General features: G+C 47.5%; 1 protein-coding gene across 36 annotated transcripts in view; it reads left to right on the forward strand.

The window, feature by feature from the left end:
* tcf7l2 (transcription factor 7 like 2) overlaps positions 1-13,324 on the forward strand; it is a 59,182-nt gene that overhangs the window by 36,331 nt on the left and 9,527 nt on the right. For 31 of the 36 annotated variants that reach the window (XM_037278181.1, XM_037278208.1, XM_037278213.1 and 28 more), the window contains 2 exons: positions 10,998-11,130; positions 12,592-12,694. In XM_037278181.1, coding sequence (XP_037134076.1) covers positions 10,998-11,130; positions 12,592-12,694 — 236 coding nt within the window. Of the gene's footprint in view, positions 1-6,833; positions 6,954-10,997; positions 11,131-12,591; positions 12,695-13,324 lie in introns of those variants that run through there. The other 5 variants (XM_037278182.1, XM_037278187.1, XM_037278195.1 and 2 more) reach the window with 2 other exon arrangements.

Here is a 13,324-nt window from a genome sequence, read left to right on the forward strand (position 1 = left end):
ATCAATTTCCCCCTCAAATATTTAAATGTGTCAAAGTTTGCACACCCCCATTTTGGGGAATTGCATGGTGAGTTTTTCCCCCATTAAATTGACCCCCCCTTTCCATCACATTCAATTACTTTAAAGTCTATCTTAACGCTGCATGTAAATGACATGTTCTTATTGTTTTGCCAGTCGTATTACAAGTTGAGGTGGTAGCGAAGCAGGCTGGGTGAGGTGGGGGGGGGCGATAGTGATGTATGTGCTCCTGGCTTTGTTCCATCTCTATTTTTTATTAGAATTTTTGTTGTTGTTGTTGTTAGTGCTGGGATGTGACTGTAGGCAATCTGCATCAGCTCCTGATCCGCAGAGGGGCTGACTGCGGAAAAGCAAATCAAGTCTTTGTCAGTGGGGATGAAAGGAAGAAACAAGCTTTTATTCCCCCTTTTTTTTTAATTGCAATTTTTTCCTCCACTGCTTAAATTCATATATCCATAATTAAGTGAAGCTGTCATTTTCTTCCCCAGCTGTTTACAGCAATATGCATTTGATTCATCACATGCCCCCCCCCCCCCCCCTCTTTCCAAACCTCGCGCTAACTCCATCAAACAGGCAAGTAGGTTGCACAACGTCAAGGCAATTGTCAGCAAACGGCTGTTTTGTCGCTTTGCTGACTTGTCGCGACACGGCGGGCGCGTCGCGCTCTTAATTCCGCCGCCTGACAAAATGAGGCAAAAGGCGGGAGCAGATAAGTAAATGTTGAACCGTCATCTGTTTTCAGGGCCCTTCATTAAGCTTAGCCCGCTCACGCCTCTTGTGGCACTTACGTAATATTTATCATCAACTTGTGATTTAGAGTCCAAATATTGCTGCAGTCTTCAGTTTGATTTTGTTGTTGTTGTTAAAAGTGGCCTTTTCGAAAGTCCCTAACGTGACTTCCCCAAGCCCGCCGGAATTAATGTTGACGTCGACGGCGGTCGGCAAAGATTAACTTACTACCTCCACCCAGTGGCAATCGCAAGAAAAAGAAAGTGCGGCTGTGATTGGCAGCGCGCCGCATTTAATGTTGTGTGCCTTAAGCCAAGTGGGGGGGGTCGTGCAGTGAGCACACAATAGTGGCGCTATCTCCCTCGCACTCTTGCTTTGTCTGGCTCATTGTGCGCCTTATTACACGCCGCATTTGCCGTGAAGAATCCTCCATCCTGCCTTCTTATCGCCGCCGAATGTTAACGGCGATTGTCGCCGCGTTGCCATTTGGATCGGAAAAGCACTCAAGCCAAAACGAAAATGCGACGTCTTTTTTTGGTCATGCAATTCCATATGCTGTGTAGGATTCCACCCAAAAAATCGAAAAGCTTTTGCTTGCGGCCTTGTTTGCCTTTTGGGGAAAAATTTGCTGAGCGCCCAAAAAATGGTTTGGGACTCACGGGGGGAGCCGGATCCTGATCCGGGTCGGAACGGGGTGGGTGGTGAGAGGGCCCCGCTCTGGTGATCAAAGCGTGGCTTGTTTTATGCTTTGCGCTTTGAAGCGGCCCGCGTCACCCACAGCACTCACTTCATCAACTTGACCAGTGTCTTAATAGCAGATCAATAAGTTTCAAAGTCGCTGCGTTAATTTGATACCAGCGCCGATGTGATCACGCTGGGCCTCTCGCTCACCCTCCCTCCCTTTGCCACTAAAGCTCGCTCACTCACCCTCCACTCCATCTTTTTCCTATTTTTTTTTAGGCGGCGGGATTAATCTCCTCACCAATTAAAAGGTTCTTTTTTTGGAGCCTTCATGAAAAATGATAACCTTTATGGAAGCAAAAAAACAAATCTCTATGATGTCAACGTTTGAGAAGTCTTGAGAAATCAAAATTGATCATAGGGATATGACTTTTGCATTTACGATATTTATTATTACTTATTTCAAATGAGTCTTAATGTAATTGACTCATTGAAAACATTTTCTTTACATCCTATTTACGTATTTTCTAATCCCACAAAATGAATCATTTTTTGTAGGCTAATTTACGGTTTTGACAAAATGTAATTTTTTTTTTTAAATCAGCTTTGTTTCCCACAAATTTGCTAAAACATTGGCTTCCAATAAAATGTAAAACCGAATGCAGCCTTTGTGTCTACGAAGCAGACCGATAAATACGCTCGACAGCTTTTTCGGCACAACTTTCCTCTGCGCATCGACTTAAGAAAAAAAAAAAAAAGAAACACCATCTGTGTGCGGGATCTGCACCTGGAGAACAAAAGCCAATTTAATGTGTTCATCTAAGGGTTGCTAATGGTATTAGGCCAGCCCGGGGGTGGTCGACCCCCTCGGTGGCGTCCAGCGAGAGCCACCGCCTCGACCTCTCGTTCTCGGGGCGGCTGCCGTTTGTGCCCCGCATCTGTACAAAATGATGCCAGCAAAAAGAGCATAAACTCTCTTTTACAATTTGGCAATTATTATTATTTGACTGGTGTGGTTTTTTTTTTTTTTTGTCTTGTGAGAATATAAGATAATGGTTGGAAAAGGCGCTACTAATGTTGGAAAAGTAATTCCACCTAAAGGGCAGAAATTCATATTTACAATTTTGAATTATCTTTTTGTCTCTGAAAACAAATGTAATTATTCATCCTTTGGATTTGTTTTACACAGATTTATGTGGCCCCGAAAAAGTAATTGAGGCACAACGGCACTTGCCTAAGGGGACAAAATAATTGTCGGAAGGTCAGAATATGCAAAATTGCTAGGAAAGGAATAAAATTTTGAGGAAAAAAAAAGGGATGGGCAAAATAATGTTAGAAAAAAATAAAACGGCTAAAATAATTTGGAGGAAAGTAGAAAACAAATGTGAGGCAAGTCGCAAGATAATTTGGGAATTCTTTTGGTTTTTTGGAATTCTTTTTCAAAGCGACACGTTTGCTGCCTTCTTTTCTTCTTTGCTCCCTCTTCTTCTGCCGCCTGTGTGGTCCTCGGCGGTCGGCCCGGCGGCGCTCCGCCGAGGGAGACGGCCGACGCCGGGGGTCCGGCGTTTTCTTAATAAATCTTTCATGATGAATTTAGGCAGCGCTCGTGGCAAAAATCCATTCTTGTCCGCACAGACAGAAAAGAAAGATGACTAAATCGCGTTTCGCTCATCAAAACAACCAAATACATGATTTCAAGTCTATTTCCCCCCGCTTTTTTTTTTTCTTTCTTTTCCAACCCCCCCCCCCTCAAGTAAGTGTGGAATCTTGCTTCATTAAAAGTGTATTAATCTGGCCCGGTCTCGTGGGAGGCACCTTAAAGACGATGTTGTGTCATTTTCTTTAAATTGTCAGGGGGGGGGTGCGATGTGAAGGGAGAGGAAAAAAAAAAATCTTCCAGATTTGGTCCCTGTCAGTCAGAAATAATTGTGTGCTTAATCTTGTCCCTGATGGATGACTCGGAGTTCAGCAATGGGCCAGCTCCAATGACAAATACAATATTAATATTCATTAAGCGCTTTGACAATGCTAATTTTGATGCCGTCGTAAAAGGGCCTCGCAAAGTTGGCGGCCAAAAGCATCAGAGCGCTGCGCAAGGTGGCGAGATAATTTGTGCTGCTTTAGCGAGGGAGCGGGCGAGCGGCGCGTTGCGGCGGCTTTTAAAGTCTTAAAGCGGAGAAGAAGAAGAAGGAGAGGGGAAAAAAGGAAGGGGGAAAAGGCAAGGTAGCGCAAACAAAATAAAAGAGAAAAGGCAAAAAGTTCAGACGCATTGGAAAGCGGGGCGGCGGAAGTAATACGATCAAGAGAGCAGGCCGGAAAACATTTGACGCCTTCCTTCCTTCGGCGCAAAATACTTTTGTTTTTTTTGTTTTGTTTTTCATTTTGCAAAGGCAAAAACCCTCCACAAAACTGGCAAGAAAAAGGAGAGGACGCCCAACATGGTAAGTCGACAGCGCATTCTTGATTTTTCGTCCCCTTTCTTTTTCTTGCATCTTTTTGATCTTTTCAATTATCAGCATTTGAAGATCAATAGTCATTTTTTATCTGCGTCGGTTGAAAGGCTCACAGCGGTGGTGAGCGGCACGCCGAGGCGGCGGCGCGGCGGCTGCTCGGATCACGCGCGGCTTTAAGAGCGGGCTTCCTCCTCGCGCCGGCACCACTCGGCCCTCCGCCTCCACTTTGGCCACTTTTCCCCGGCTTTTAGACATCGGCGGCGTTTTTGTGCTCGTTGACGGCGAGTCGGACGCAGACTCGGAAGCAGCACGCTCGCTCTTTTTGACGCTTTTCCCCCTGCATAAAATCTCCGGAATGCTTTTTCCACCCTTCGATTTTGCGTCTAACGCGGTGTGACCGGCACTGAATGGAGCGTGGCTAGTTTTTTTTTTTCCCTCTTCTCCTTTCTGCCGGGTGGGGTGGGGGGATTACTGACATGACGCCCCGCTGCTCGAGTTTAGCCAAGTTAGGGCAACTCCTAAAAAGACGCACCACTCCACTCGCCTTATGTCCGCCGAGCCGGTGAGTGAAAGCCTCTCTTCTTTTTCTTTTCAATTTATCAAAGACGGCAGACGAGGACACAAAAGGGCCGTTGGCGGGAGGGGGGGGCGCTGGATATGAAGACGCGCGAGGGGGAGAGCAAGGGAGTCCCGGCCCGGCTCGGCGGCCGTGGCGGCCGGCGTCTTATCGGCTCAACCCATCGAGCGAGGCGTGAGCGAGGGGGGCCGCCGCAGACGAGGTGCTGCCCCCCAGTGGATTAGAGGCTGACATGGCGGTGGGAGTCTGCTTGGAGTGAGTGCACGAGCGCGAGTGGCGGCATGCGCGTTTTAACCAGGAAGCGAGCAGCATCCCAAATCGGGCTCTTTTAAATGGTAAGACTTTTTACACTTTTCATGTTTGGAATGCGCAAACGCTGCTTCACTCCTGCATGCCTTTTGAATACCACCGAGGATTTAGTTTGACTTTTGTCCGGCCGGGCTGGCTTTGGGTCATTTCGAACACTTATCTTGCTAAATGACAGGCTGACAATTTGGATGAATGAAAGGCAGCGTTTGATTGCTTTGTCCTGATGGGCTGACAGGCGTGAATTAGTTCAAGATGTCCCCGTAAACATCGGCGGGGATTTTGCTTGCGCTCGCAAATCAATCACGACTTTCCTTGTATTTATTTAGGAAATGATTAATTCGTCTTTCCTGGAATTTGGATCATTTGTCCCACGTCTCTCGTTTATCTTTTGTAGTTTGCCACTGTGTGTTTTGTACGCGACTGTGATCAATATTAACCTACAACAAATAAGAGAAAAGTCTAAATTGAACTTTTATTATTCAAAATATTTTTTAAAAGAAAAAAGTTTTAATGCACTTCCTTTTTTATATACAATCAATCACTTTTTACTATAAAACCATTTTAAAACTATTTCATTTGTTTATAATTTAAACTGAATTGTGATCCCTGCTTTCATTATTTTTTTATTGTACTTTTAGCGCTGTAGAAACTATTTCCTAGTTGTTGTTTTTTTGAGGGGGGGGTTTGTTGTTGTTGATGCTGCTGTGGCAGCGCGTTGGCGAGCTGTCCATCACTTTGAGTTTATTGAAGAAAGTCCACGTGGGACAAAAGGGAGGCGGCGGGAGCGCGACGGGCCGATCGGACGGGGAGGGCGGGCAATTAGCCGCTGCCTCGTCGGGGGGCTCTTTTACTTGTCAAGTCGGGGAGCTCGCCCCCGCCCGCCTGCCTGCCTGGCCGCCGCCACCCCGCGCTATTGTGCGGGACATTCCCTCTGCTTTGTTTTGCCTGTTGGGCCTCGGGACGGGACTCGCCGCAGCGCGGCCTGCCATCCGGATGCTGGGCAAAATTTACATTTCAATTGACCTATTTGGAAAAGTTCGGAAGATGCAGAAATTAGGCTTGGACGAATTTCTCCTCCTCGCAATGAATCAATTTGTTGGAATTGTTCAACTTTTATTTAGCTTGGTTGAATCCATGAATATTCTTTTAGAGGAACAGTGCACACGTTTAAATCATGTATGCTATAAATATTTAATTTGATGCGGTTCTCGTTGTTAGGGGGTTGCCATGTTAGCTCCTTAAAGCTCATATTTGGAATTTAAGGCCATCAAAAATAACATTTTTAACCAAAATAGATTTTTAATTTTTTATTTGCAAGACATTTTAGAATTGTTTCAATACATTTATAATTACAGTATCTGCATTTAAAGCATTCTGCAGTGGCGGCGATATGCTTTGCTTTTATTTATTTATTGTAATTTAATAAGATTTTATTTCCATGTAAAGGCATTCATAGTTACTGTCACTAATTTGGTAAAAGTGATGGAGAAAGTTTAGAAGGTGTTGGGTCATGGATGGAGCTTTTTTTGGGGTGAAAATGTGCAACTCGTAGGCCTAAAATGGCCTGCTAGGACATTTGATGTGGCCCTGCCAATTCAAAGATATCCATAAAACTTTTTTTGTATTTTTTATTTTTTTTTAAAGGCCAAAAATGACGGCAACAAAAATGACTCCCCCGCTCCACCCCCAACACACAGACAGGCACAAACTTAGAGCAGTTTTATTTTTATTTTATATCAAATATACTTTTGCTGCCCGAGGTCATTTCCCCCTCCGCCTCCACTTATCACGCCGCTGTGGAAAGTTTGCGCGAGGAGAGTGCGTAATGGATGAGGCGGGATTAGGTAGTAGTAGGCCCCGCAGCCCGCCGGAGAGCTGCTCAAATGACTAACACCCTTGGGGAACAATGGTCAGCCACGGGCGAGTGTAAAGAGAGAGTGCACAATGAACACAAGTTCACCCACACACTTCACTCAGCGCGGGAAGGCGGCGAGGCAAGAAGCGGCTTAGCGGCACGGCAAAAGGGAGCTTCTGCTCACCGGGCGAGGGAGGGCGGGGTAGGGAGGGCTGGGGGGTCGGTCATGTACCCGCGGGACAGACCTCCGGCTGTGTCGGAGGAGACCGGAGTCCTTGGCCCGGGACTCCTCCAGAGGGTGGGCGGCTGGCATCTCAATCTGAGCGCTTGGGTGAGTAGGCCGCACCCCGTTTTTCCCATTAAGGAAAGGAGGGCGAGACGTAAACATGACAAGTGTCATACCTTTTAAAAAGTCATCATCATTTGTTTGCTTGACAAAACCGTATTTAATCAAAATGCTGTCTTATCGTCGGGAAGGAAAAATGTTGACAGCCTAGCGTATTCTTTTGTGTGCATCCCATTCCAAATCTTGATTGCCAGACTTTCAAGTGAATTTCGGCAAGGCTGATTGCATTTCAAAAGGTGCTTTTGACACAATACCGCCCGTTTAACTCGGGTACGAGAGCTCAAGAGGCTGTTTATGTTGAAAAGTGTAGTGGGTTGTGTGTGGGGGGGGGCGGCTTGAACGCACGTGCGCGCCCAGGCGTCAATTTGTCAACACCTCCACCAAATAGCATTTGGTATTTAAGCGCGCCACTTTATTTATGTGTGACACATCACAACGTGTCCTCTCTGCCATTCCATTTGATGTGCCGACTATCAAAGACGCGGCAAGCGGGGAAATGAGCGTCGACGAGCGACCTGAGCGGCAGCGCGAGGACGGGGGAGCAAAGGCTCTGGCCCACATAATATTTTTCTTCCGCACTCTGATCAAGCAAGTCAGCGTGTCACGACTGTAAAGTGAATAATTAAGTTTGATAAAACATCTCGGGGTGCCTCCCCCCCCCCCTCCCCTTTTTTTTTTTTTTCGCCCTGGGAGATGCATCCCCTCTCGTAAAAAACAGATCAACACTTCCGGATCAATCCCGGGCTGGACCAAGAATATAATTTGTGAGGGCTAATCAGCGCCGGCAGATCCAACCTCTGATAAGCCTTTAGTTTGTCTCGGCATTTCATATTCCATCGCCGCTAATCTTTTAAGTATTCCTTTTAGTTTGTCTGCCTGAATCTGAGGATTTGCTCTCAAGCCTCAAAGGGGCATTCAATCCCCTTGCCCCACCAAAAAGTCAAATAATCGCGGGCTGACATTTATGATATTAAACTTACCGGAGTGATTAAGCTCCTTATGATGCGCTTGAGTTTTTGTGCCTGGTGTCAAGTCGGCCAGCCACCTCTGGAATGCGCAGGGCCCAAGAGGACCCCAATCCATCACGCCACTGTCATCCGTCAACCTCCTCCCTGGCCCGGCCACTTGCAGCTCATTAGCGGCCGGCGAGCTGTTGTGACAACTCATCATATCATGACACAAAGCAGAAGAAAGGCGGCGGCACTCTAGCGTAGGACGGGCCCTCCGGGGGCCCGTAAGGTCAGCACCTTCACATTTAGGCGGAAACGCGGGGCCAACAGCTTTTTCCTGTCCGGCCTTCACCTCGCCGCCCCGCTGCCTTTGTCTGCTTCTGTCCTGCTGTCACTTTCTGAGCCTCTGGGCTAGCTCTTGCCCGGCCCCCCTCTCTCCCTTCCACCCTGAGGTCTGACTTGAAGCATCACATTGATTTGACCGCCTCCCGGGGGCTCTTTTTACAGTTGCTGACTGCTCTTTCCAAATGTAGATTAGTGTTGGGACTTGTGGTGGACCATCCTTCGCTTATAGGTGCTCAGGAATTTGCTGACATTTTGCCTTCCTACGCATTTCCCATATGTCTTACTACCATGATAATTCTCGGTGGACTGGTCCCTGAAGGGTCGGGCGCCAAAAAGTATAGACGTGCTAGGAAAAGTCACTAAGACCTAATATAAGCCCCAGAGTAGGAAGTAGGAGTAAAACGATGAAGAAATAGAAGCGCCGGTAATATCAGTAGCCTAAGCGGAGGTGGCAAATCCCACGCCTAGACTCGAGTATGCCGCCTTAGTCGGCAAGCGGCGCCCTGAGTGTCGCGGACAATCGAGGAAGTCTGCGTGCAGTTCATTGACGGCAGTTGTTTTGCAGGGTTTTGTGAATGTCTTTTGGAGTCTTGAAAAGCTCGGCCGTCTTTATTGTCTGCTGCTATTTTTGTTTGCTCTGGTGACGAAGGATGCGAGTCAGCGGGGGTGTCGGGCCAGGAAACGTTCTTTCTTCTTAGCCTGGCCCTTGTGGAGAAGCCTCCCACGTCGCTCGCTTTTGTCTCTCTGCGCTTTCTTGTCTGTTGTGCGATAGAAGCCTCCCCCCAAGTCGAGTGCGAGGTTTCAGAGCAGGTGCGGGGCCTCGTTCCTGCCGGGATCTTGCCTCGACGGGGTCGGGAACCCTAGCGGATGCTCTCATTGGAGGAGACCGAGTGTTTAACTCGCCACACATCAAACAAGACTGGAGGATATCTCAAATTCTGGTTTTGAGGTCTTCTCTCTCTGTCCCACGGCCCAGGAATTCTGATTCTCAGACCTGGTCTTGCAGTTTGTAATTCAGACAGCATTGGAGCTTGGTATGAATCCGTCATTTTGGTGGCAGAAGATTTTGCGTACTGTAGCAAAATACCGAAAGGCGGTTTCTGATGTAAATCCGCCACACTCTGGCCCTTTCCCTCCCTCTTTTTAAGTTGGGACTGGGGCGTTTTGAACTGTGCTCTGAATAGCCGAGGCGTGTGGACAAAAGACTTACTCCAAATGGCCAGTAAAGCTTTTCACAACGCACATGAAGAATCGACAACATTCTTTCACATCATTACCCGAGGGAGGAGCAGGGATTCGTGAAGGAGGAGGTTAGGAGGTGAGAGGAGGGAGGGGGGGGGAGACTTGGGAAAGAGCGACACAACTCGTCATCTGCATGCGGCAGCTGTCATCATCTTGTTTTTTTCCTCCCCATCATCCGTCTATACTGGATGTGCAGATCAGATCACGAGCGCCTCGGTTTGTGTTTCTTTCTAACGAATCCCGTTGAAGCTCGCACCCCTACGCCTCCAACTCGACACGCAGGCACATATGCCCCCCCTCCCCATCCCACCGAGCCCTCCCTGCTCTGCACAGCCCCGCTCCTCCACAGCCTTTTCAGCTCCGGGCTGTGAATGAGTCCCAGGAGTCTCGCTTGCCTCCCTGGAGTTCTGCAGGGGGTTCATTAATCTTTCATTGGGACCATAGCAATAGGGAATGTGTCCCCCCCCCCCCTTCCCGATCCCACCACCCACCTCCCCGGCCACCTTCCACAATTCTCCAAACTATATAGAAAAGCTCCCGGAAGAAATGGCACATACCCGAGTCCAAATATTCGTCGCGTTCTCCCAAAACATTGGGGTAGACCAAGTCCAGATTGATATGTGGACTCGGATGCCCCCTCGTCCCATTAAACCTACATCTGCCACAGTGGATTTTTTTAGGCATATATTTAAGTCACTAATGAGGTTGTGTGAGGGCTTACAGACAACGCACTCAAGCAGATCCACCCCTTTGCTTTGCCCCCCTCTCCCAGCCCCTCTTGAACATATCATCCATGTTATGATAAGCCTGATTAGTGCTGCTTCTTTGGCTGCTGAGGGCAGGATAAGGATGTGTGGGTGAAGGGGTGAAAGCCACCAGGCTAATCTACAGCAGTGCTCTAATCTGGTTATCTGGTGGCCGGGGGTACGGTCCCAGGCCCGGAATTTAGGGGGCCCCGTGGCAGCTCCACTGTAATCTTTGGGTAATTGAAAAAAAAAAGAAGGGAGAGGGTGGACTGCGCCACTTAGGAGCACAAAGAGAAGATTACATCGCTCCAAGTAATTTGGCAAAAATGCAGAAATGGATTTTCAGCTACTAACCCTTTTAGTGGCAGAATGGAGAATCGGGCCCAAGCGAGGAAGACGAGGAGGGAACAGTGGCACGTTGACCGAAGCCGCTAATGACTCTGGATTTACATGCGCTGTCTTGATTTTGCACAAGATCGATTACTTGCGCTGCCGCTGCGGTTAAAAGTGCCTCATCACGCATCGGGCCCCAAATGAGAAGTGGCAACCCCCCCAGGGCCTCATAGACTCTCGTTGAATTCCAGGATGACACCGCAGAAGTGTTTTTAATTACAAACCGCAGTGTTTTCACTGAGGCCCGGCGGTTTGGCGCCTCCCGGACACTCGGAAAACGATATGCTCTGTTTTTACGTTTCTACGACTATTAACCCTTGGCCTATTTTCTTTCTTGTTTTTCTCTCCTGCAGTCGAATAAGGTTCCAGTGGTTCAGCACCCTCACCACGTGCACCCTCTCACACCACTGATCACCTACAGCAATGAGCACTTCACACCCGGGAACCCACCACCACACCTACAGACAGACGTGGACCCCAAAACAGGCAAGTGTGGCAGCTCTGGATCAAGTAAGCACCAGATACCTTTTGAACTTCACTTACAAGACTTGAAACAAAGACTGCTTTTGTATCTGAAGACTCGGGTCCAGGAACCCGAGGCTTATTTCGACTCTACGGCCGATTCTGTGATGATGTATGCAACTCAATCCCCCGTGGGTCGCCCAGTTTTTTCACATTAATCATCTTTAGGCCTGCATCGGAGCTAGACCTGTTTTGTTGATGGCCTACCTGCCTCTTCACGGTGAACCATTTTGTTCTATTATCTAGTATTTCATTTGTTCCCACTCAGTCATTTAGGTAATGATGTTTGCCTTATTACAACGGCCCTTACGAGGGGGGGAAATAATGCACCAGCTGCTGTTTAATGCAGTGCCTAATGGGGCGGCCTAATCGCGACTCAGTGTTTAATTAATTAACGAGGCGTATTCGGTCTGGCGGGCTGCTTGTGTGGCTTTTAGCGGAATAACGCTCCAAAATGCGGGAGAAGGAAGACACGGTCACTCCGGTCGTGATGTGATGTCGACAGGATGGAGAAACCTGCAGAAAATGTCACGCTAGCTAATGAGCCTTACCTGCTACGACTTTCGCTCCAGCCAAAGCTAATGAGCGATTCAAATAAATAATGAACTAACCTTAGCGACGCTAATCCACCTCGCATATGACGTCAGAATAAAGATCGCAAGCTAGCATTGGCACACTATCGCAACTTAATCCAATGCTAATATGAGTTACTTTGATCCACCTTATTGTTATTCATCTCCATACAGTCACAAGGCACACTCTTACTACTACACCATCCGTAGCATTTGATTGATGTCGCTAAATCAAAGGAGCTGGCTCCCCAAAGGCGGCTGTACCTTTTTCACCGTTGGTGACACCAAACAGCGATTGCGCTAGTCACCAATTAGCCTAAATCGCTCGGCTAACAATGTTTAACAGCTGCGTCTTTCTGCTAGCTTTTGTCGCGCACGCAGAATGATGTGGCTGACAGGGAATGAGGAGCCCAGCTCCCTGTGATCACATGCAAACGGCGTAATGATATTGTTGAGTTTTGTTAACTTCTAAACATCCGTCATTTTACATCATTCATCTCCAGAATTGGCGTGACAAATGTGACAAGGATGGTGTCGGTGTTTTATTTTATCATTCCCTTCTTCCTCCTCCTCTTGCACTTCTTCTTCCTCACCTCTCTCTCTCCTCTCCGCCTCCTCCAAACACATTGCGTCGCTGTCGCCTGGTGAGGCCTTTGATCAGAAAGTGTGATTTTTTTTTTTTTCCTTTTTTTTTTTTCCCGTTTTTGTTTTTGCGGCGTGTACACACCTGCAACAAGGCTTTCTCCTCCTCCTCTTCCTCCGCCTGTGATGTGCGCAACATCTGAGATTGTGACAAAGGATTTGATTCTCCATCTTGTCCACCTCTTCTCATGTCATCTTCTTTTTTGTGCAGGAATTCCAAGGCCTCCGCATCCTCCAGATATTTCTCCTTATTACCCTCTGTCACCTGGCACCGTCGGCCAGATCCCCCATCCCCTAGGATGGTTAGTACCACAGTAAGCGAATCCTTTTTTTTATATATATATATATATATATATATATACACACACACACATGCTCTTTTTACTTTGTTCTTTCACGAGTTGTGCAAAAAGTTCGGAAAAGTCCACTTTCGGAATTGTGTATAAACAAACCTCGAAGGCACACATTATGGAAAATGTGGTTTGAAAAGACGAAGCCGGGCAAAAAAAAATTGTGAATAATTGACGCTGACAATGAAAGATTTAGAATTGCCTATTGATGCCACAAGATGGCGGCAAAGCACCAAATGAAACTACTCCCCTCAGGTCAACCTAGTTCTTTAGTCACATGTGCAATTATTCATTTTTTTTGCCTGATCTCCAAACTGTTTGAACCGCAGAATCCCACAGATTTTTTTTTTTAAAAGAGCGCACACTACTTTGCATGTCTCTGCAGGGTCAAATTAGAGTAAATGAACGGCGATTGCCCGCCTTTTACCCGCCATCCCGCACGGGGACTCTCCCTGGGTAACTCTTGTCAACACTTGTTAATGTGACAAAAGGCTACAAATTAAGCTCTGTTAATTTAATGTTTTCTCGCCGCTGTCTAAATAGCGGGAAAGGGCCCCCGAGCACCGCCACGCCGCCCTTTGATTTGCTGCACTT

The sequence above is a fragment of the Syngnathus acus genome, chromosome 19 (genome assembly GCF_901709675.1).
Source record: "Syngnathus acus chromosome 19, fSynAcu1.2, whole genome shotgun sequence".
Lineage (NCBI taxonomy): Eukaryota > Metazoa > Chordata > Actinopteri > Syngnathiformes > Syngnathidae > Syngnathus > Syngnathus acus.